General features: G+C 33.4%; 2 protein-coding genes and 1 long non-coding RNA gene across 3 annotated transcripts in view; all 3 read right to left on the bottom strand.

Annotated features, from left to right (window-relative positions):
• Positions 1 to 7,454: 7,454 nt before the first annotated feature.
• The window catches only part of LOC124362802 (CD151 antigen-like), a 59,132-nt gene continuing 42,581 nt past the window's right edge, over positions 7,455 to 24,005 (bottom strand). Inside the window, 4 exon segments of the mRNA XM_046817615.1 lie at positions 7,455 to 7,988; positions 7,990 to 8,025; positions 11,688 to 11,843; positions 12,438 to 12,611. Of these exon segments, the coding sequence (XP_046673571.1) occupies positions 7,875 to 7,988; positions 7,990 to 8,025; positions 11,688 to 11,843; positions 12,438 to 12,611 (480 nt within the window). The 3' untranslated portion in view covers positions 7,455 to 7,874.
• On the bottom strand, positions 16,652 to 18,659 carry LOC124362801. Its single transcript, XM_046817614.1, has one exon. The coding sequence runs from the start codon at positions 18,592 to 18,594 to the stop codon at positions 16,948 to 16,950; it is 1,647 nt and encodes a 548-aa protein (XP_046673570.1). The 5' UTR covers positions 18,595 to 18,659; the 3' UTR covers positions 16,652 to 16,947.
• LOC124362803 lies at positions 16,652 to 21,885 on the bottom strand. Its single transcript, XR_006922498.1, has 2 exons — positions 18,666 to 21,885; positions 16,652 to 16,793 (listed from the first exon to the last, which is right to left on the bottom strand). It is a non-coding gene; the product is annotated as an uncharacterized LOC124362803 (long non-coding RNA).

The following is a 24,005-nucleotide window of genomic DNA, read 5'->3' as shown; positions in this document are numbered from 1 at the left end:
AGTTTAAGTGGGTAAAACGACAGTTTAAGTGGAAGTCTGCAAATGTAACGCCACCGTCGGAACGCCAAGCTGACGACACGTGCCAGACCTTTGCAAGGGTGGCGGGGGGAATCTGCTCGGTAGCACACCTATTATACTTACACCATGGTCGCTCCGGTACAGCTAAATTCGGCACTACACCACTGGCTTAAAGCATCCCTTATCTGTATCAAACCGCTTCTCTTATAGATCACATTGGGTTTAAAGCATTCCTTTTTATTATCAAACCACTTCTCTTATAGATCATGTTAGGTTTAAAGCATTCCTTATCAGTATCAAACCACTTCTCTTATCGATTACATTGGTTTTAAAGCATCCCTTAACAGTATCAAACCACTTCTCTTATTTCTCTTATAGATCACATTAGGTTTAAAGCATCCCATATCCGTATCAAACCACTTCTCTTATACAACATAATTGAATAACTATGGAGCCACCATAATACATACAGGATTGTAACATGAATTTGATGACAACTGTGACATGAGTGATTGTCTCCAACATATGGAGCATGCCTTATAACATCACCGGTCATACAAATGTTTCTTTCCTCTTGTTATAATTTATGTACTAGCTGTTAACCATGGCTTTGCACACAGTTTTTTTAATAGAAGTCCTTAGCCTACCTGGATGGCGAGTTACATTAATGGGCATAGCATATAAACCTCCTCTGTGAAAAAATACATATACATTTAAATTTTCATAATGATCATCAAATAACTTCTGAGTTTAAAAAGAGTAGGTCTATTTCAATAATAATTCTAATACAATTACTATTAAATGGAAATAAACGTCAAATAAATAAAGACTGAATTAAAGGTAACTTTACTATAAAGCTAAAAACATTTTTTAATTTATAATGAATCTAAAAAAAAATTCCAAATACTCTGTAGGTTTTCGCTAAATATTTTTAAAGATATTTGTGTCCTATTGATACTGGTATTGAAATAAACTCTTTTAAGACAATTATCCAGTTCCTAATCCAATGCATAATTTCATAAATGGTTTGTTTCAGAATGAGTACCTTCTACTCAAATACCAATGCTTTAAAATTTTGACCACTTATAAATTTTAATACATAACTTTTTAAAGGTGAAACTTGTGGTCCTTCACTCAAAATGCTTAAAATAATGTAACATTCAATATAGACTTACATAAGAACATTTTTAACAGCATCTTCTAAAGGCCTTATGCACTGCATTCAAAAATGTGTGATTGCATGTGGAAAGATGTGTTATTTAAAAGGATAAAAACTGAATTTTATGAAAATATAACGTATAAATCTTGAGTTGAATTATGGTTTTTCATCACATACCACAAAACAAATCAAATAAATTTTTTTGCTATTATTCAAAAATTAGTTACTTTTTCAAAACTACTAGTAAATAAATAACAATTACAAGAGATATTTGTATTGAATTCTATCAGTCCAAACACTTTTTTTCTCTTAGAACAAGAAGCTGAGAAATTACACTTAGTCCTAAAAGGACTTTGCACTGCCTGTGAAATGACAGGGTATGCTGGATGGGTGAGGTTAGGAGTAGGCTGCAGTAGACTAAACCTATCAATCTACACTTGCACTCCAATATCTTGAGATTTGAGTTTAGTGATGTACCATTCCTGAACATTCATGGGTTGTCCAAATTTAAGTGACACATCGCTTTTTACTGTACTCAGTATAGGTTCTACTAAAAAGGTATAAAATCAGCCAATTAGTGTAACACTTCATTGCAACAAAAACTAACAACGCAAGGATCTAGGTCGGTTTGCTTTTGTCTGGTTTATATCTTCCAGTAAAACCAGCACTGGGCACAATAAAAAATTGATGTTGCCATTTACATCTGGGCATCTGATGATCAGGAATGGCACATCACTAAGCACAGACATCAGGATGTTGGAGTAAAGGGACAACTTCATCAACAAGTCTTGTTTACTGAGGAGGTCGATTGTTGGTGTTAAACATTTTAACAAGCCTAAATATGAGAGAAAACCCTCCCCTGCTTGTTTTAACCGGTTGAGGCTGGAACAGAAGAAGCCTCTCCTTCTTCCATAGTGGCTTGACTGAGTTAGTGGCCTCTCTGAGATTGTTGCCAATGGTACAGTCTAGTGAGTATGATGGTTAATCGCATGATAAATGAATCAAGCAATTTTGAGTGTAGCTGCTTTTTAGTTGGGTAGCCACTGAGCAATCCTGTCCTTACAAGCGGCCTACCTACCTAAACAGTGGTGGTTGTTCAACAATCACCTTCAAGCCGCTGATTCTTACATTGTGTTAAAGAGGGGTTCTTAGCACTAACTTTACTTAATAAAATAAGTCATCCTTTACCATTCTTTACAATTTCTCCTCATGGTGTAATTACCATAGGATCTCAGGCGGATGTGGCTCCAATCCTCCACCCCAACCTATCCTAAATATCTTGTTATACCGGAAGCCACACAGAAGAGGTTATAGGTTTAAGTGCAGTAGAGGTTTCCTCACCTTCTACACCGGGAGTGGTGCCAAAATAAAGCATCTTCTCCACTCCCCAAGGGACTGCCAACCCTAAAATAAACATTTCCCAACACTCAAAGAACTATATTTAAACCAATAAAATCTATTCTTGAATTTTACAAGCAGTTAAGTTTAAATAGAATCAAATACTGATGAGTCTGTAAATTCTATATTTGGGACATTCAGAAAACCTTTAGTCTTGGGCATAAAATAAAACACCCATACAGTCCATCTGGTTAAGGCTCTTTTGGATAGAGTGGATACGTATGCATATGAGCATGCAGGGATTAAATGTTGAGCTATTCACACTAGCATATTCTTCTGGGTCTTTCTCCAGCTTTTATACTTCAGCAAAATACAGATTATCATACTGTGAGCATTGTTCAGAGGACTATAGAACTCTGAAAAAATGTAAATTACGACTGCTGTATATCCCTACCTAAGAAGAAAAAAGAGGAATATGAGGACTTTATTATTGTGCCCAGATCTAATGATGGTGTGTTTAAAATTCTGTATAGAATTCTGAGAAAAATTAGTGAGGTTCTTAAACTTTTATCATATATCAATAGAGTTGTGACTAACTGCTAGAGAAGAAGATACAGCCACACTTACAGAAAGCCTCAAACAAACAAATATGAGAGACAATATTCAGCCAGTGGATAGACTAGACAATACGTTGAGGAGAGATTTGTTATGAAAAAAGGAACATTGCGAAATACTTATGTACTTAACTGATAATGTTCCAGTTCATAATACTAAATACTGTGTATAACGACATGATGTCAATATACAGAATTTTTTACTAAAAATCTAATATCACGAGAAACAGTTGTATCAACTTTATACTTTACATGAATCTTAACATTATAATGGGTTACTATCAGACCATAATGAGATACCGTTAGTTTATTTTTGTGGATCAATGTTTTGACCATACAAAGTGGCAATACATCATCGAGCAGAAAACGTAAGGTATCATTATTGTTTTTATAAAAGACCATTTATTCCTGATTTATGATCAAAAATTTATAATGGCCACTGTCTTTATATTTTACATCAGAGGAAATGATTTTTTATAACTATTCATTATAATCTAAAGACACATGTACAATTTCAGTACATTAGAATTACTCGTTCTTGAGATATACATTTTTAAGTTAAAAATCAAAATGGTGACTAAGGGTGAAAGAAGTTTCCAGACATATCTGCTCATTCTCATTCTTATGTGCTTAATCATATCAATATACAGTATATTTGTTTTTTTATTGGACGTATCTTTAAAATGAGGATTCAGTTTGTTGCAAACAATACACATGCCTCCGTTGTAGTTCTGTTGCACTACGCCCCCAAAGTTTTATCCCATATACACAGTTCTAGTGCTATTGGTGTTCTATATCAACATTATCAATAGAGCTGATCTCTGATGTTTTTAGACTAAGAAAAAAAACCAATGACAAACAAGCACAGCACAGTCTACACTGGACTGAGTATGATACTATACTAGAGTCAGTCCGCAATAGAAGGTAAGAGGATGTTTTTAGGCACATTTGCCATCGTTCAGTGAATCAAGAAAAACAGTAACATACGTTTCGAGGATCTGCTATTGATCTCTTTTTCAGGTAAAGAACTAACCTAAATAACATAATTACAAAATAGTGTTAAAATAAACCAAATCATATAAAGCGTTGTGGCACGCCCTAAGTCCCAAGGAAAAAATTTTTTTTTTTCAAAAACCTACATGTTGTTGTCAACTTCGATAACTAACTAAAGACATGCACTTAATACAAAACTATACCAAAACACTAATCCTTAAAATAAACTACGGAATACGGTTCACAAAACGTCTTCACTCGTCTTTAACCACCGACGACTGACCAGAGGGACTAGCCAAATGGCAATCGTGACGGGCTGGCTAAAACGAGATGCGGAAATTACACAGGGAAGGGGGAACAGGATGGGCCCTTTCGTTATTATTGGTTATGCGAGATGAACTTCTTCAAAACATATTGTGACTCCGCATTGGTTTATTACAAATATTCCGATCCGTTTGGATACGTTTGGTTTACTCTTTAGTTCATTTTTTGAATTGGCAACCAAGCGGCCTATCTCGGACGATGGTTGACTGATTGGTTGGTCTGCCAATTTAATGTATGTTGCCTCAATTAATTTCCTTTTGAGAAATGTGGTTCGAGTGTATTATGTGGGGCGGTGGATTCATCCCAATTCATATGATGGTCTTTGGACCACAACAATGGTGTGCAATTTTTGATCTTTTCTGTGAAAACCCCTTTCTCGGGTTTCTTTGTGTTTCTTTTAACCTTACGTTTAGTGGTCTTTTTGTCTCGCCATAGGTATTCCCTATTGCAGCTACATTTTTTACTGTAAACACTGTTTTTGGAATCCTGTGTGCCATTTTATGGTTTTGTTTTACGAGACTTTGTCTAGAGGATTGTGTGTTTAAAGCGGTTCTAATGTTGTACTTTCTTCCCTACTTTCTAATTTTTCTCCGATAATCCCGGCACATAAGGATTGACATAAACGCCAAATTGAGCACCAATTCTGGTTTCTGACTCAGGAATATGTTTCTTCTGGTTCGTGTGCACTTATTTAATTACTAAGTGAGGGTATTCCATTGCGTCGGAGTTCCGATTCATTTTCTTAAATTCTTTCTTTTAGTCATCTTTATTGTAGCACAAGCTCTTTGCTCTATCAAACAACGTGTAGGCTACTCCGTTCTGTGTCAGATTTTTGATGGGTGGATTGATAATTTATAAATATGTTTCTGTGTGTGGGTATCCTGTTCTAAGGTGTGTGTTATGTCCTTATGGTCAACTGTTGTTGACGTTAAGATTAAACCACACTCAGGAATATATTTAATTTTTCAATCATCCAACTATAAATATCTGTTCAAAGAAGGAGGTAGCCTACTCGTGGTTTGTTAGAGCTAAGAGGGCGGATCAGATAAAGAGGGACTGATAAAGTTGTAGTTAAGAAAATGGAAGGGTGCTCAGAAGCATAGGGATTACCCGCTCAATGTGGATTTGGTAGTAATGTGCATTTCGATCCTGATGTTGCTGGCCGGTGGCTGTTTATAACTGTTGGGGGGGTGGGGGGGGGTTGTCTTGATTTTTTTTTTGTTGTTGTTTTTCTGTTTGTCTCTTTTGTTGTATGTGCTTTCGTTCGTTTTGTATTTTTCTGTTTGGTTTTTTTGGTGTATGGTTTTTTGTTTGGATATTTTGTTTCTTTTATTTGATATGAGAATTTAGATTTAATATATAGAATATTGATGAATAAGACAAAAATATAAATAATATAAAGAAGAAAAATGATAGATAATAAAGATATTAACACAATAATAAATAAAGTAAATATAATATAAAATGAAAAACAAAAAATAATTATTCAAATTTTTGTTTTTAAAACTGATTACGTGAAAAATATAAAATAAGAGCTAGATATATAAATCAAAAATAAAAAAATAAAAAAGTGATATACAGAAATATAAATCAAAAAAATAATGAAATCACAAAACAATAGATAAAATTAATATAAAAATTAAATAATGATATAATTTAATGAAAATAAAATAAATGTAAATAATAAATTTGCGTTTATGTCAATTCCCTTAATGTGCGGATTATCGGAGAAAATTGAGAGTAGGTAGAAAGTAAACATTAGAAAGTAACCGCGTTTAAAACCACAATACTCTTAGACAAAAGTCTCGTATAAAAACAAAACCCAAAAAAATGGCACACAGGATTCCAAAAACTGTGTTTACAGTTATAAAATGTAGCTGATAGGGTCGAATACATAGGCGAGACAAAAAGCCCACTAAACGTAAGGATAAAGAACACAAAGAAAACACGAGGAAAGGGTTTCACAGGAAAGTCAAAAATTGCACCTCCATTGTTGGTCGAAGAAAGAAATCATCTGAATTGGGATGAAGCCCAATAATACTTCGGGAACCACATTTTTCAAAAGGAACATTTAATTGAGGCAACATACATTAAATTGGCAGGACCAACCAATCAGTCAACCATCAGTCGAGATTAGGCCCTTGGTTGCCAATCTTAAAAAATGAACTAAGTGTAACCTAACGTATCAAACGGATCGGATATTTGTAATAACCATAATGCGGGTGGTCACCAATATGGTTTTAAGGAAGTTCATCTCGCATTGAACCAATAATAAACGAAAGGGCCCATTCCTGCTTCCCCTTCCCTTGATTATTTCCGCCATCTCGTTTTTAGCCAGCGTCACGATTGCATTGGCTAGTCCCTCTGGTAAGTCGTAGGTTGGGTAGTAGCCGAGGTGAAGACGTTTTGTGACCTGTATTCCGTAGTTTAGTTTTAATGATTAGTGTTTTGTATAGTTTTGTATTAAGTGCATGTCTTTAGTGTTAGTGAAGTTGACAAGCAACATGTTCGGTTGTGATTCCTGACTTAGGGTGCCACAACGCTTTAGTAAGATTTGTTTATTTTAACCTAGTTTGTAATTTGGTATTAGGTTAGTTTCTTTACCTGAAGAAGAGATCAGATTGCAGATCTCGTAACGTAGTGTTACTGTTTTCTTGTTTCACTGAAACGATGGCAAATGTCGAAAAAAATCCTGTTTATACAATCCTTCCATCGTCAAAAATAACCTTCAACAAAGAAGGTAAAGAGCGCCTGATCTGCATCATTTGAACAGCGCCTTTTAACTCAATATACAAAACTGGTTGGTGTGGTGCGGACACGGAGTCCACTTAAATGTTTGACTTGTGCGGAGGCCATCTGGGTCCTCTAGATCACTACCCAAGATGACTGTTCTTGACAAACTTTATCTGTAAGAGGCCTTATTTAAACTACATTGGAAAAGTGTCAACTGTCAGTGTTAAAATATGTTACAGTAAAAACAGAGAGGTTAAGGAAATAAAACCAATAAAACCAAATAGATTATTTTTTATTGTTCTCCAATAATTTTTTTAAATGATGATAGTTCCAGTTATATCTTTACAATTTTTATATACATACAAACACAGCTTATTAATGTATTTACACATTTTTTATTAGTATTCATTAATCTATTAGTGAACTACTCGCAATATATGTTTATGTCTAGCAAGGAACATAGTGTATTTTATTTAACTGAAACAATAAATTTAAATAATTTTATATATAATGTACGTTAGTGATCAATAGAATAACAATTCCATTATGTGTCAATACATTTAAAATCTATTTTACAAATAAATAATGCATTATAAACTAATACATAACGTGAACATTTGTAGAGATTATGAAGACACCAAAATCAGTGTAAGTACTGTTGGCCCGTTGGACGGAAACTGCCACTTTTCTACAGTTCACTCAAAATCCGTCACATAACGCAGTTTTAAGTAGAGACAACAGGAGAGAATCATTCCAAACACTTGGATTACACAAATTCCCAGTCCCACAGCACCTATGATGTTCAACTGTTTCCACCAAGGCGTAGGTAAAACCATCTTTGCAACCCTAAAACAAGGAATAAGTCCAAGATTATTACATAGTGTTCATTTAGCAGCATTCTCAAAGACCCAATTTATGTTTAAAGGTAATCTAATCTATTTATTAGCCTACCTGCTAAAGCATCTGAACATTCTTGATACAAAAATATCACCAATCCCAAATCTTATGTTATCTTAGAATTAGCTTCATGATCAATTACCATAATCAAAGATTTGATTTTAATAATAAATCCCCTTAATTTTGTATCTTCATTATGTATAATTATTGACTTAGTACTGATATGATTATGTAACTTTGGATGTTCAGTCTCATTGCCATGCAGAGTATTCACTGTTATAGACTGCTACTGTAAGCTGTGGTAGTGAGTGAGTTCTAATTTTATACTAATAAACGCTTTTCTAGTTGTAATTTATAATGTTAACACTCACTACCAAGCAGAACATTAACTATTTATTACAGCTTGCTACTACGAGTATGAGCTGTGGTAGTGAGTGTGTATTACAGCTCGTATTACAAGCTGTAATATACAATTTTAACACTTTCATTTCTAAACCTAGTTTCTGCCCCTTGGGTGAGACTAAATCTTATTGAACCATTTTTAATAAATTTTCTATTTAAAACTATAGAAAAGATTGTTGATAGGCACATTAGGAGTGAAGTTCTGGTCAACTCTTCATTACAACCTGAACAATTTGCCTACTAATCTGGCAATTCCACAAGTCAGGCACTCAGTAGCTTGTTTTCCAAGTTTGAGAGGTCATTGGTGGACAAAGAAACAGCTCTTTGTACATTTTTTTATATAGAGGGTGCTTTTGATAACACCTCTGCTGACTCAATGTATGGAGCAGTGCTGGGGAAGGGTGTAAACCTGATCACTCTTAGATGGATCGGGTTAATACTGTCCAGCTGTAGAGTAACATATAGACTTTGTAGCAAGTCTGTTACTGTGAATGCATTTACAGGTTGTTCTCAGGGAGGAGTCTTGTTACCTCTTCTGTAGTGCCTGGCTGCTGATGATCTAATGACTAGACTCAACAATGAAGGCTTTGAAGCAAAGGGCTATACAGATGCCCTTGTAATTATAGTTATGAGTAAAAATGTGGTTGTATTGATTAAACTCATGTAGGAAGCCTTGAATCTGGTATGGAAGTGGTGTGCAGAGGAGGGACTGAGTGCTTTTTTTCATCCCCTTAAAAACCACTATAGTTCTATTCACCAGACAGACAAAGCTTAATTTACAAAGCCTGTCCTTAGTATAGCCTTATCCAGTGAAGGCAAATATCTAAGACTGGTGCTTGATAAAAGGCTGACTTGGAATTCACACTTAAAGTCACTACTGCATTGAGGATGGTCGCTCTCCATACCAGCAGAGAGTTCTGTAGTAACATCTGGTATATGAGACCCAAGATTGTTGTCTGGTTATACGAGACTGTTTTGAGGCCAATAATCGCCTATGGCTGTCTTGTTTGGTGGCCAAAGGTGGAGGAAAAACAGTGATGGCTGGACTTCAGGGTATTCAGTACCTAGGTTAAGTAGAGTAACGCTCCCATGGGAAGCCTTGTATGGGCTGCCTCCCTCATCTTTCTACTCTTATGAAGGGTGAGGTACCCTTAGTGTGGTAAAACTGCTTTAAGAGACAAAGCCAAGAAAGCCATGATATTTGGCTGGGCAATTAATATATTGAATGATTTGGAAAATCCACTTAGCTCATATTTTGCTTGGATATAATGCCAAAACAATTCCGCTTTGATCATCCATTCAAGCTGATCATACCAGAGTGCCAAAAATGGCAACAGGTGACCCCTCTTTTGAGAGGGGAGCACATACTGGTAAATAGATGGGTCAAGGAGAGATGAAGGAGTGGCTCTGGGGATCAAAGGACCAAACTTCTAGGCTTCTAAGGCCCTGGGTTCCTTCCTGACCGTCTTTTAAGGAAAAATATTTACAATACATCTGTGTGCCTGGATCTACGCTACCAAAGAGTGCTAAGATATATCATATCGGACAGCCAAGCTGCACTGAGATCTCTGAGCATATGCACATTTGTGTCCAAAGTGCTCTGAGAATGTCTAATATTACTTAAAGATCCCACTACTTAAAGTCACTCTGATCTGGGTGCCAGGTCATGAGGGTATTGTGGAAAATGAGATGGCAGACAGGTTGGTGAGAGCTGGAGCTATGTCGCAACTTGTAGGTCCGGATCTGAATAACATATTGGCCTCTTGAACATGAAATTTAATAGTCTTTGAGATACTACATGTTTTGGTAAAAAACAATCCCGTATTTTGTTTTTGTTGACATTCAAAGCTGCTAAAACAGTAGATAAAGAGCTGTGTTACCTCTACATTGAATTTAAAAGATTAAGTTATGTAAAGAAAAGTTAAGTAAAATTACACATTGTTAGGTACTTGAACATATTTATTATCACTTTATTATTTACTAAGTCCATGTCACTGTTTTATGTTGACAGTATGGTAATAGAGTATATTGTGACAGTAGTGTATTTTCTATTTCTGTAATCACTCACAAAACGATTCAAATGGAAGTTTTAATTTAATTTGGGGTTGTTCTCCAAAAATCAGTGCTGAAACAGCATTCTGGAACATTCCGGCAACATGACAATACTGGTTAATATCAAATTCATGGTGTTGTTTAGTTCTTTCATCCAACATTTTTACGTCACCTCTATTTTAACAGCTCCCAAAACATTTTTTTATAACCAAACTCTTAGGCACTGAATTTTACAAACAAGTTTTTGTGATGGAAAATAAAATAGTATTAGTCACCAGGGTAATATTTATACAGCATATTATTAAGTATTTCTTATTTGTCTGAGAATAACCGGAGGGGTAAAGTCCTGACTTCTCTATATGAGCGTGTACGGATAAAACAGAACGATTTGTGGAAAAACAAGTCATGAATCTTCCTCAATGCTCCAGCTCACAAAGCTTTGTGAGTGAAGACCTTTTTGGCCAACACAACATCCCCATCTTAGATCATCCATCCTACTCACCCGACTTGGCTCCCTGTGATTTGCTTTTGTTCCCTAAAGTCAAGTCAGCTTTGAAAGAAATGAAATTTTAGACTGTTGAAGCAATACAAGAAAAAGGGAATCATGAACCCTATGGAAAATTATAATAAAGTTGTGCATTGTTATGCACAGTGGAAAATTCACATGGGGTAGTATAGAGATCAAAGAGGGGAGTACATTGAAGAAGATAATATCAAATTGTAAATATTTGTAAGTAAAATGTGTTTTCAGCCTTTGTCCAGCTATTTTATAGCCACACCTCATACATGTTGTTAACACCTTCACTGCTGGTCTATACTGAGTGAAGATAAATATTTCCATAAGCCAGCAAGTAGATTAGAGCATCTACTGTAGTTAACATGTTATAAACTGTTGAACTTAACATTTTAGTTCATTTGTTGATTTAAATTTTTTACCCATGATAAGTTCATTTAACCTTCCAAAAACTTATTGCTGTATAAAATTATCAAAGGTAAACACATTCTGAAGATAAAAATTATCAATAAAGTGGTGTAAGTATGAATTTATCATTAGTAAAATTATACATGGACTTATCTGAATTGCCAGATGTACGTTTAATATTGTTACTTTCCTAATTTGTTTTCTTGACAATGTTAGCAAGTGAGTGTATACGTACAGCGTAGTAGATGTTGCTGGGACTGATGCTCCTACCACAGCCAGGACTAGGAGTCAGGCAGCAGGTGTCTGGAACTCTGATGGGACTCTCGCCACTTTGTTGTTTCCACACAGAGTACTGCCAGTCCTCGAAACTCTTGACACCGCAACACGTCAGCTGTCACATACAAACATTTTAAAGTCTTATGTACATAATAAACACTATAATACACACTTTTCCCTGTTCGATTTATTATCTTCCAAATGATGAACTCTGGATATCTTGCATCAAAGGCCACTGACAATGCCACATATCTTTTTGGAATCAATAGTTTGAAAGATCAGATATTTATAAATGATATTTTCATTTTAGGATAGTAACAGAACACCAACAAATCTATTGAAAAAGTTAGTTTCCAAATGAGTGATTAAAAATGTTTATAAACTATTTTATTTTTCACTTAATGGACTATTTGGACAAATTATCATTGATCATCTGAATTGTATATTGTATCATGACTGTTAGAAATCTGAAGTTTGCAGAATTTAAAGAAAATTGAGGATTAATTGACTGATAAAGGATTGAAGTTGTAGAATAGAAGTTGAAGAATAGTAAAATAATACAGAGAGTATTAATTTTTGTAAAAAGATGTATTAAAGATTTTAAAACGAAATTTTTAAATACAACTGACCAAAAAAATTATATTTTATTTGCCATTTGGTGTGATGATATAAGAACTGTTTATTTGTGTATCAAAGGACTTGGACTTACCTCTTGTTGCATTTTATCTATTGCTGCAGTCTGCTCATTTTTAATTCTATAAGTTTCAAGGAAGGTAGCGTTTAACGTAACAGCTAGTTCATCTCCAACTTGAGCTTGGTACACATATGCCAGCAGCCCGGCCATCACTTCCAGAAGAAATATCAGGAGCAGCAGGAATGTATACTGCAACAGAAAAGTGATTTCTAAATGCCAGAATAAAATAATCATTTATTAAAACAGTAATATAACATATATTATTTATCATATATTAGTCATTTTCCTTTAAAACCCAGGTCAAGGAAACCAATAGAATTAGTTGTGAAGAAGAAATGGATTACTCAGGGTTTAACTAAATCTATCAAAAATACGAAAGAAATCGCAAAAATAGCAAAGCAAATCTCCAACAATGTTATTTTTTCACTTACTAATGTATACAATATTATGAAATACTTAACAATAAACTGATAAATGTTTCGGATGAAGTAGGAGTGCAACCCTCTGTGGGAAATTCTAAAAGATTATTGTACAGCAAACATTCTTATGGATCACCACTTTTTTTTTCTAAGAACGCTGAATGCTTAGATTGTAAAAAAAACTATTGTAAATCTGAAAAACAAAACATTTATGGAATGGGACCAAATTCCAGTGCACATTATTAAACAATCTGTTAATCATATAGCTTACCCCTATCTCTCATTATAAACTAACATTGTCAATATGGTGTTTTTCCCTATCAATTAAAATATGCTAAAAATTAACATCTTTTTAAAAATTGAAATAAACCAAATCCAAAGAATTATCAAGGGGTATCAGTATTCCCTGTCTAATTTCAAATGTTTGAAAATATAATAATCGAGTGCTTTCTTCTTTTGAAACCTTTAATGTTCTAGACACAAAACTGTTTGGATTTAGACCTAAGAGTAACACAATTTTGGCAGTCTCTGAATTTGTTAAATATGTAATGGAAGCCTTGGATAGGTCGCAGAAGACTGTTTGATTTTTCTGTGATGTATTCAAGGCATTTGATTGTGTTGTGCTGAACAAGCTGAAACATATTTTAAATATTGCCTTGGAATGGATTGAACTTTATTTAACATTTTGTAAACAAAGAACTATTGAAATAAAAAAGTGTTGTCAGTCAGTGAGAAGTTAAGATCGGTGTTCTCCAAGGTTCAATTCTGGACCCACTTTTATCTGTGGAGTATATTACAGAAAAAAAGCTATACGAATTCTTGCTGAGCTCGGACCTCAAGAAAGCTGCAGACAAGCTTTTAAAACTCTAGGAATCTTAACAGTCACATCATTATACATTTTACACATTATCTTATACGTTGACAAGCTAAATCTATAGACCAATGAAGACTACCACAAATATAACACAAGAAACTCCAAAAACTATGTCCTGCCAATACATCGCACAACCCTGTATGGAAAAAGTCCAAGCTACAATGGCCGTAAACTGTGGAACATTCTTCCAACACCAATAAAGCAACTCAAAGGAGCAGCTCTCAAGAAGCGACTCCATGACTTTCTTGTGAGCAGGCCAACCTACACGCTGGAAGAATTCATAACTGCAAGAGAAGATGACCTGAGGCGCAGCCATGTTCATTGACACTGACAACATAATATTTGTTGTACTTGTATTTCATGACCCTATTTCTGTTCTTAATGAACACGTAATAAAGAAATTTGTCTATTGTCTATTGTCTATTAATGATCTATGGTCAAATTTGGCGTTGGTCATGATGTCATTTTATACGCTGATGACATGTCAGTGATGATCCAAGCAAAGAAATTAGAATGTCTTGTTCAATACACTTACGATACAATGCCAGAATTATCAAATTGATTTTCAGTAAATTGCCTAAATCTAAACAGTAATAAAACTCAAATAGTAGAATTTAAACTTATTGAAATAAACAAACAGACCAAGTTAGCTCATTATATGAAAACTCTAACTTGTCAATAGTAAAGAGTACAGAGTTTTTTAGGATTGGAAGTAGATAAACCATTTAGACTGAAGTAATTGCATCAATTTAATGTTTAGTAAACTCAATAAAGCTCATTTCCAGATGTTAGCTTTGAGAAACCGAATTGGTTTAAACACAAGAGTAATGATTTACTATGATATTTTCCATTTAATAATGCAGTATAGAATTTTATTGTAGGGCAATGCTATCAAAACGGATTTAATTTTTAAAATTAAAAAAAGTGTATAAGACTTGTAACTTTTTCTGGAATGAGAGTCTCATGTAAGCTTTAATTCAAGAAACTGCACATTTTAACTGTTCCTTCTTTATATATTTTAAATTGTATACTTTACATAAAACAAGACTTAAATTCTAAGTATCAAACCAAGTATGTTCATAATTATTGCATATGACACAGAACTGCGTTTCAATATCCAATTCACAGAATGAAGTTAATTGTGTAAACACCTCATTATTCTGTGAAAACATGTACTATAATCTATCTGAATAAATTAAATGTATCAGTACTACACATTTATTTAAAGAATTAGTAAAGACTTATTTGTGTAATAGAGTATTCTATAGTATTACCAAGGTTTTTAAATCATAGCTGAATGTATTAGATAGTAATATTGTTATTAAAGTTAATATTTCCAAATTTGACAAAGTTAATTAACTGTTAAAACTGCTTTAAATTTTTAAGATTTAGGTTAAGATAACTTGAGAATGTCACCAGTTTTGTATCTTTACCTAAGACGGATATGTGAAAATAAAGAAATTTGAATTGACATTTCATGGTTTTTTACTGACCGTAAAATCAAACTTTAAAAACAAAATATTGAGATATATGTATAAAGTTACATTTGTATAGTCCTTTAATATAAATAATTTTTTATTTAAATTGACCTGAGACTTTTTTATACGTGTTTTCCACTATATGTTCTGTAGTAGCTTATAAAATTAAAATTAATATTTTAATCTGTTAATTCCCTCCATAAAGTACGTAAAATAAAAATTACGAAATGAATATGAGTTCTGTCTGATCACTTTGAATTAAAATGTTTTTAACTACAAACAAACAAGAATATTTTAGGAGCGTCTACTATAGAGTAGAGACTGAACTTGTGATGAATATCAGCTGAGGAAGATGGGACATAGTCTTACAAACATGCATTTCTACTGTTTATTATTTATGAATATTCCTTCTTCAGTTTATAAATGTACCTTAGTCAAAATTATACGATGTTGTAAAGACCAATCAGAAGGTTGGTTATGTTGAGGGTTGAAACTATTATGTTTATATGTATAAATATTTTTCAATGAAGTGTGGACCAAAATTAGTAAAACAGCATAAAATCCAGTAAAATTTGTCCAAAAGACGTATTAGGTTTATTATTGATAACAGTATGCCTTAAAACTTGTTATTTGAAAAGGTAATTCTTTTAAAAATCTAACATGAAGTAACTGGCACAAACTTAAAATGTTAATAGCTACAAGTATTTTTTATTTTCTACATTGTATTCTTGATGGAAGTGGTAAGGTATTATACACTAAGGGGCGAAATCACTTTTGAATTAAAATTTTGTGGAGTACAAAAAATGTATTCAATTCTAGGCATGAGTACCTACATTTAAATTAATACGTTACTTAAACGTGACTGTTTATTTGTTGATATTTATTTTGTGCGGCAACTTTAATAGATTAAGAATGCCAAAGAATATTATGAGTATTTTAAGCAGATCTTGACAATGTACTAACAAAATACAACTGCGAATGCAGCCTGAATATCTCCTAAGTGGCAAATTGGATTAGATAGATGAGTCTTAATTATAATAATAAAAATCCAGGCCAGGGCCACAAATTAATTATATTAAAACAGATAGGAAATAAATGGAACGATTCGAAACATCGTAAATACTAAAGCATAAGACCTCTAACCAGCAATATTATGCTCAGATGCCTTAGTTATCTTTATTACAATACATTTTAGTTGTGGAGTACTGTAATTTTAGGCACAAACAGTCTATGTAATATAAACCATCAAAAAAGTATATTTTTGGTATTCTGAAGGCTAACATTGTAAAATATCACAATACTATAATATTAAAATGATTTTTTTCTAGAGATCCTAGTAATTTTTCAACTGAATTAAAAAATATATTGAATTAATTATGAAATTGTAAAAATATCTAACTTTTACTTTACTGCCACACAATCCCTTATAGCATAAAATTGTATAAAAACCAAATATTATATACTTTAAGGAGAAAAATATTTAATTTTAGAATTTAAAACATGTAACATGCAAAACACAACAAAGAGAATTTCTTTGTTTTACACCATAGACTACTCATAAATTTTGCTGTTGTACTCCAGAACGGGGGTGGTAGTTTACCTGAAATCAGAACAGAAGGTTCTTTTAAAGGAATTGTACTGGATTTTTATACTTTATAAATAATAAATAATAAAGAACACATTTTAAGTGAGTTTTCAGTAGCCTGCAATACGTCTCAATTTAAAAATTATACATTTTTTATATAATTATAGTTTTATTTTCCATCGTTAATACCCAAGGGCTTTGGAAAATATTTGTAAACAGGCCTTTTAATCTTCTCAGGACTGTATTCAAGACATACATTTCTTGACCCAGTCTGGTATTTCTCTTGTTCTGTACTTTCTGTTTGAGATTTTTCACTCTGAGGTGCTGATCCAGGTTTTGAAAAATACTTAACCAAAGAAGATTTTAAGGATTTATCAAATGTCCGAATTGGAAGTTTTGATTTGATAGAAGGTATTTCTGTTGTATTTCTGCTCATCAAAGAGACTGGAGATTTTTTGTTTTGGCTCACAGAACACTCATGAACATTTTTTGTCACCAAACTCTCACTGTTTACTCTTTTTAACTCAACACCTTTTTTAATCCGTGGTATCCCTAATTCCCTTTTACCAGTTGTTTTAAATTTATGTTTCAGTTTTTCTTCTTTCAAATCTCCACTTCTTGTTTTACTTATAGGGATTCTTGTTGGACTGGTGTCATTTGATTTCAATAAACTTAATGAAAATAGATCCGATTTTTTTCTTAAGAACATTTTATGCGTTTTCTTTGATTGTTCATAATTATACCATTTATACAAATCATTCTTGGTTAAATTTGGGCTAATTTCCTGTACATTACCATTTTGATCTGTTATTTTGGTTTTAAAATTCACAGAAATCCTTACTGGGCTTGTGTCACTTATTTTGTCTGAACTTGACAAACTCTGATAAGAGTTGTGTCTTGTTATAGTTTTCTTCAATTCTTCAGCACTTTCACAATTTGATATATTGCTCAAATCAAATTTTTGTGAATTTGATTTAGTTTCCTTTAAATTTGTGGTTTGGTTAACCTCTTTTGGGGCATTTACCAGATCCTCTTTCTCACTACACTTCTTTCTGAAGATCTGATCAGCCTGTTTTTGGTTCAGCACTGTCATTTGAGTATAATCACCACTTGGTTCACAATCAAAGAGTTGCATAAGTGGCTCAACTATTCCTGGAAGCAGAAAGTCTTTTGTTTCCATGGAAGGGTTCACATGAAAAACAGTCCGATCTTGAGTTAAATTAACGGCTACGAAATTTCTATTCAAAGCTTCTTTTCGTGAGCAAAATAATTTCCTGAATTTATTGAGATCTTCTAAGGAAATGCCTAAAGCTGCCCTTGAAATGAGCCAAAGCATGACATGGGAACAGTGACCCACAGTAAGGGAGCCCCAGTACAGGATATAGTCCAGAGTGAAGGGAATCAGCAGAGACGAAAGAGGGACCAGAGCTAACAATGTAGAAACCTTTGGTTCCACCACCTGATCCAGGTAGGGTGACAACCACTTGAAACAAGGAGACGATTGGTCTCGCAGCTTGCACAAGTAAACAATGACAACTATTCCATCATCTTTCTGAAGTGCTGCGTCTTGTGTGAGGTACTGAGATTTGTAAAACACAGCATGTATCTCTAGTGGATAACATGAACCATCAATGGAGTGTTCACTTCCATCGTGCTCACCCGTACCCCAGTGGAAGTGTATCTGTGAGAAAACATAACTGTCGTCCAGTGGGCCACTTACCAAGTAGGGCGGAGAGCTTGGCCACTGTGCACTGATTGTCACAGTCTCACCCGTATTGGTCATTTTCATAATACTAGGTAGAGTTCCTAAATTCATCCACTTCAGTCTGTCTAAATACAAAGGTTTTGTTATACCTAAGGAAAGATCAATTGGTGAGAGCAGTTTACCATCTTTTTTAGCGGCTTCATGAATCAAAACTTTATTCTGAGAAATGTTTTCATTTATACTATCAGATAAAGTCATTATTAAACTATTATCAACCTATTTCAGTATTAAACAATGTTGAATTTAGTGATTATGGTTAAATTACATTAAAATAAGGTTACATCTGATCAGACTATTTTATATAATTGCAACCTTTATCATCAGCTGTTTCTGAGTAAGACTGTTTATTTTTTTTAAATCCTTTGGGTGATATCTATGTTAGTTGTTTTACACTTTGTATATGATATTACTGCACATAAAAGGAATAATCAAGTGTATATATAGCAAAAATCCAATTTTACAACAATTATATGAATTTATGTGAATGTCTGGTTAATATAAGTATCCACTGTATAATTAAAACAAGTTTTAGTCCAATCTAAATTTTGACATCAACCATATCTCAGACTAAATTCTCTAAACACAGAATACTCCTTTTCTCCATTCATTCTAAATTTCCCAACCACAGAGTAATTGGTGTAAAAGTTTCCACACCATCAAGCATAATTAGTTCCAATAAGAATATCAATGACATACTAACCTTTTTGGGCATTATAAGAGCCACTCTTGAATTTTTATATTAGTAGTGGCACCTGTAACCAATCTCTAGATCCTTGCAAGTACAGAGTCTACATAATCTCTGTATTTTCTCTTACTGAATCCTCTCATCTAATGTTTCAATTCATTCTCTAACTTTCTGCAGTCTCTAGGGTCTCTTTCCAGCGCATATTTCTGTTTATTAATCAAAACCTTTAAAAGGACCCTCCCAGCCTGTAGCTCACCCTACCCCTGAGGTTTTTACACTCTCTGGAACAATCCTTTCATCATGTCTGAAGTTCTTCTTAGAAGAAATTCATAAGTTTTGAAAAACCAAGTACTTAGATATCTAGAGTTGGTTGCCATGATGAAGATATAGCCTATGATAAAGCTACATGATATAGATATAACACAAAGAGTTTATCTGAAATTAGTTTTAATTAAACACAATTGAGCTAGGCCCTAGTATAAAACAAACATAATCAGTGTTACAACAACTTCATTTTTTCTCTCTTTTAAGCCTCAGCTCTTGGCTATGCTGGCTTGTTTTTGGTCACTGTGGCTGTTATTCCCGTGATCTCTACGGAGGAGGACAACTTCATAAAATATTGAAATAAAAAAAACTGTTCATTTAGAGAATAAACATATAATTACAAATTAACATTTGATCTATTACATTCTCCCCAGCTATTTTTTTTTTTTAGTTTAAGTTATAATCTGAGACAGTCTGGAAGACGTCTACTTTAGAGCTCTTTCGCTCACAAGGAAGGGGCAGTTGATGACTGACAAAGTTTTGGTTCTGTTATTGAGTAGGTAAATTCTATGACTTCTGATGGTGGGCCTGGTTGATCTCTAGTAAGATCTCTAGCAGTAATATCTTCTTCATCATACCCTGGAGTAGGTATGTCTTGTGAGCCCTTGAATAAATAATAGTCACTTGCAAGAGCTAAGTGTCTTGTCGATATTGGAGTTTCTAGACCGTCACGAAGATGAATGTAAGCATAACCAGCATGTAAGCATTCCATCTATCAATGTTTCGTCTTCCACTAAAGGGTCATATTTTGAGTTATGAATAAGGCACTTCATCAAAACTTGGCCGGATTTCATAAGCCAAGTTAGTGTTGACATCCACTACCTAGGATCACCTAGGGGGTGCAGTTTGCGGAAGTACATAAGAGAAATCTCACTGCGATTACAAATCAATATATGATCTATTACACTATCAGAGAAATATAATGACTATCTCAGAATTGTTTTAAGTGGAATGTTTATTACTAATTATTTATACTATATTGATTTTCTGCTTTTTAAGAGGACTGTCTTATTTCTAGACTTATTCTGTCCATTCTTATGGACCACTGGCCTGTGTGAGGATTTCATCAAACAGAATATGGAGGACAGTCACTAAAGTACAAGACTGATTGTAATAAAAGGTGTTCATTTTTAACCGGTTTATAACTTCCAGTTGAACCTACACTGGGCACAGCAAAAACCAATCTGTTACTTAAATCTGGCCTAGAGTGGCACATAACTAACCATAAATGTCAAGATATTGGGATGAGAGGATTAATCAATAGGAAGTTTACTGTGGAGGATGAAGTTCACTTAGTGTTAAAGGCTGTTAAATGCAAGCATAAACATGAGGGGAGTACTGTTCCATACTTTCTTTCACTGGAAGAGGCTGAAACAAAGGTAGCCTCCCCTTCTTCCAAGGTGACATGACTACGATATGGAATCTGTGTCATTGGATCTCAACAAGAAGCGGCTCCTATTCCCAACCTCACCCATCCTGAATATCCTGTTCATTCCAGAAGCAAGCACAAAGGTCACTTAAGGACTAAGTGCAATGAGAAGTTTTTCAGTTCTTAATTGAACAAAAATCCTACCTAGAGGGTAGACAGCAGGCTGCATTTACTGATGGAATTTTTTATAAGAAACAGTCCCTCGTGGTGTACCACAGGGATCTATCTTGGAGCCTATGCTGTTTATTTTATATACTAATGACTTACCTAGCAACTTAACTAATTCCAATGTAAATATTTTTTTTATTCGCAGATGACTTAAGTTTAAATGTTAGGGAGAGTAGTACTATGAATGGAGGCCAAAACACCCTAGAAGATAAGACAAACATAGTTGTAGACTGGTGCTGTGCTACTAAGTTAAGTCTGAATGCTGGGAAGGTGAAGGACTTAGCACTTAGCTTGTCACCAAAAAACAAAGAAATCTGTGTTTTGAAATTCCTGGGCATATTTTTACAAACTGACTTAAAATGGGGAAATAATATTGACAGTGTAGCCACCAAACTAGCAAAGGGAGTCTTTTTGTTGATATCACTAAAGAGTAGTGTTTCTCCTGGCATCCTTCTGAGCTTACATTCAGTCATTTTAGCTACGGTATCTCCTTATGGGGTAATTCTGTATTGTGTAAGATTTTACATTACAGAAGAGGGCAGTCAGGTTAATATGTGGCGCTTAGGATCAAACCCATTGTAAACCTTTATTCATATACCTAGGAGTAATTTCATTGCCATCCCTTATGTCTTCTCAACCTTGTTGGATATTAAAGAAAATATTAATAAATTTTATGACTCAATTCAGTATTCACAACTTTAACACAAGGTATAAAAACAATTTAAACACAAAAAGATGTATGTATACTAATAAAACAAATATTTTTGAACAATGGGTATAACAATATAAAATGTTTTACCAAATTGCTGTACAATAAATTTAAGTCTGCAGTTAAGAGCTTCCTAGTCGAAAACTGTCTAAACGAGGTCTGTGAGTATTTTGACGTAATTAAATCGAACTTTAATTGAAAAATATTCTAGCTTTATTGATCTTTGACTATTGTTATGCTGTACAGCCTTCAACAATAAAAATCTTGAACCTTGAATTGATGAAATGCTATGATCAAAAACAAGATTCGAGTCTGCACTAACTCTATCCTAGACCAAAGTCCCATTGCAGGTAGCTGACATATCAAATCTTGGTTAGAACAAAACATTGACATTCCACCATCTCCACCGTGGAATTTTCATGATTTTCAAAAAGAAGTCAATATGATATTTCATCTGGAAAAAGTAATATGAAATTGCTACATTACTCAGATTACAGTGCAGTATGCACAATGAGTAGAATTAATCTTAAGAAATAAAATATCAAAAGAACCTGTCATTAAAGTTGGCTCTTTAATGATCTATGGAAATCTATGGGAATTTTCTGCAAGAGTAGCTATATTCTAGTATTTTATTAAATCAATTCCATTAATTCTTATTCATTAACAAATACCAAGGCACATTTATGTACTCATATTTATTGTATGCAAAATAAGCAGAATATCTCCATATTACAATACCCTAGTCATTACGATCCTACCAGATTTTTATAAAAAGTCGAAATATAAACTTCAATTTAATTATTGGCATTTTAAGATTTTTTAACATCAAAGTGTGTAAAGACCTTAAGTCAACCCAAAAATATTTTTAAAAACACAAATAATGGTTTCAAATAAATAAGATAGTTATAAACATATCATGTAACGGTCTAAGGTTATTTTATTCAGCTGTGTAAAATAAGTTGAATAGTTGCATAATTGTTAGACGTATTTGCCATTGTAATGTACTGTATAAAACATTAAATAGGGTCTACAGGAATGCAACAGATTATCACATTAAACACAGCCAGTTTAAGTTGTATGACATTTTTACATAATGTTGTTGAAATACCACCATTAGTCTCAGTAATAGCATCCTTACACTCATTAAGGTACTCTGTAGACAGATTCACGAGATGATACATTTAGTCTACAAAGCAAAGTTGCACAACAAAACAAATACAGATTGAAATAGCTTGTCCTACTTAGCTCTTTAAGTCTATTTATTATGTTGTCTCTGTCTGTGTGTATTAATAGAAATCCTGCGTCACCACTAGGTTGCTAAATAATTTTATGAATGCAATAGGCTTTATTTTACTTAATATATATTGCGGAAATATTGGTGCAGGATACGGTACAGTAAAATATGTTACAAACATGTTCAAAGGGTTATGATTCACTAACATGGGTGTATTTAGAGAATTAACTTTATGATTTTTAACTACAACTTAGAGGAGTGAGTTATAAAGGTATATAGTATTCATTCAAGGGATATCAGGAGTTATCCTTTAGGAGCGCCTCTGAATTAGTCATAGATTTAAACTATTATTAATATAAAATACAAATTCATTAAAAAATAAAATTAGGTAGAAGAAAAAAATACAATTTCAAAAACTTATCTGAACACTTATTGTATGTTCCTGTTTATTACCTTCACTGCAATATGAGATGTTTACTGACCTTAGCACAGCCGTCTGAGTAATAGCTGGTTATGTCTGCTGCAATCAATGTGTAAAAACAATTACATTCTACAGTAGCTATAAAAGTCATGTTGTTGATAGCTTCTCTGCAGTATGAGAAATATACTGACTGAACGAGGTAATGCTGTTAACGGGGTTATAACTAACAAAATCCATAGCAATCAATGTGTTAAAACTATTTTGAAACATGTGGAATTTGTTGATGTCTTGTGAAAAGGCAATTGCCTTAAACACTGTAAGGAATTATTATAATATTTAGAAAAATAGTACTGTATATAATATTATTCTTCATCCAAATGCACCAGTTAAAAACAAACTTAAGCTGCATTTCTCGTATTTTTAAAAACATCTGGATGTTAGATATATATCTCATTGAATCTTCTCATATTCACTATTAAAACATGTACGTGA

This window comes from Homalodisca vitripennis, chromosome 5 (genome assembly GCF_021130785.1).
Source record: "Homalodisca vitripennis isolate AUS2020 chromosome 5, UT_GWSS_2.1, whole genome shotgun sequence".
Lineage (NCBI taxonomy): Eukaryota > Metazoa > Arthropoda > Insecta > Hemiptera > Cicadellidae > Homalodisca > Homalodisca vitripennis.
This window is presented reverse-complemented; position numbering and strand designations above follow the sequence as displayed.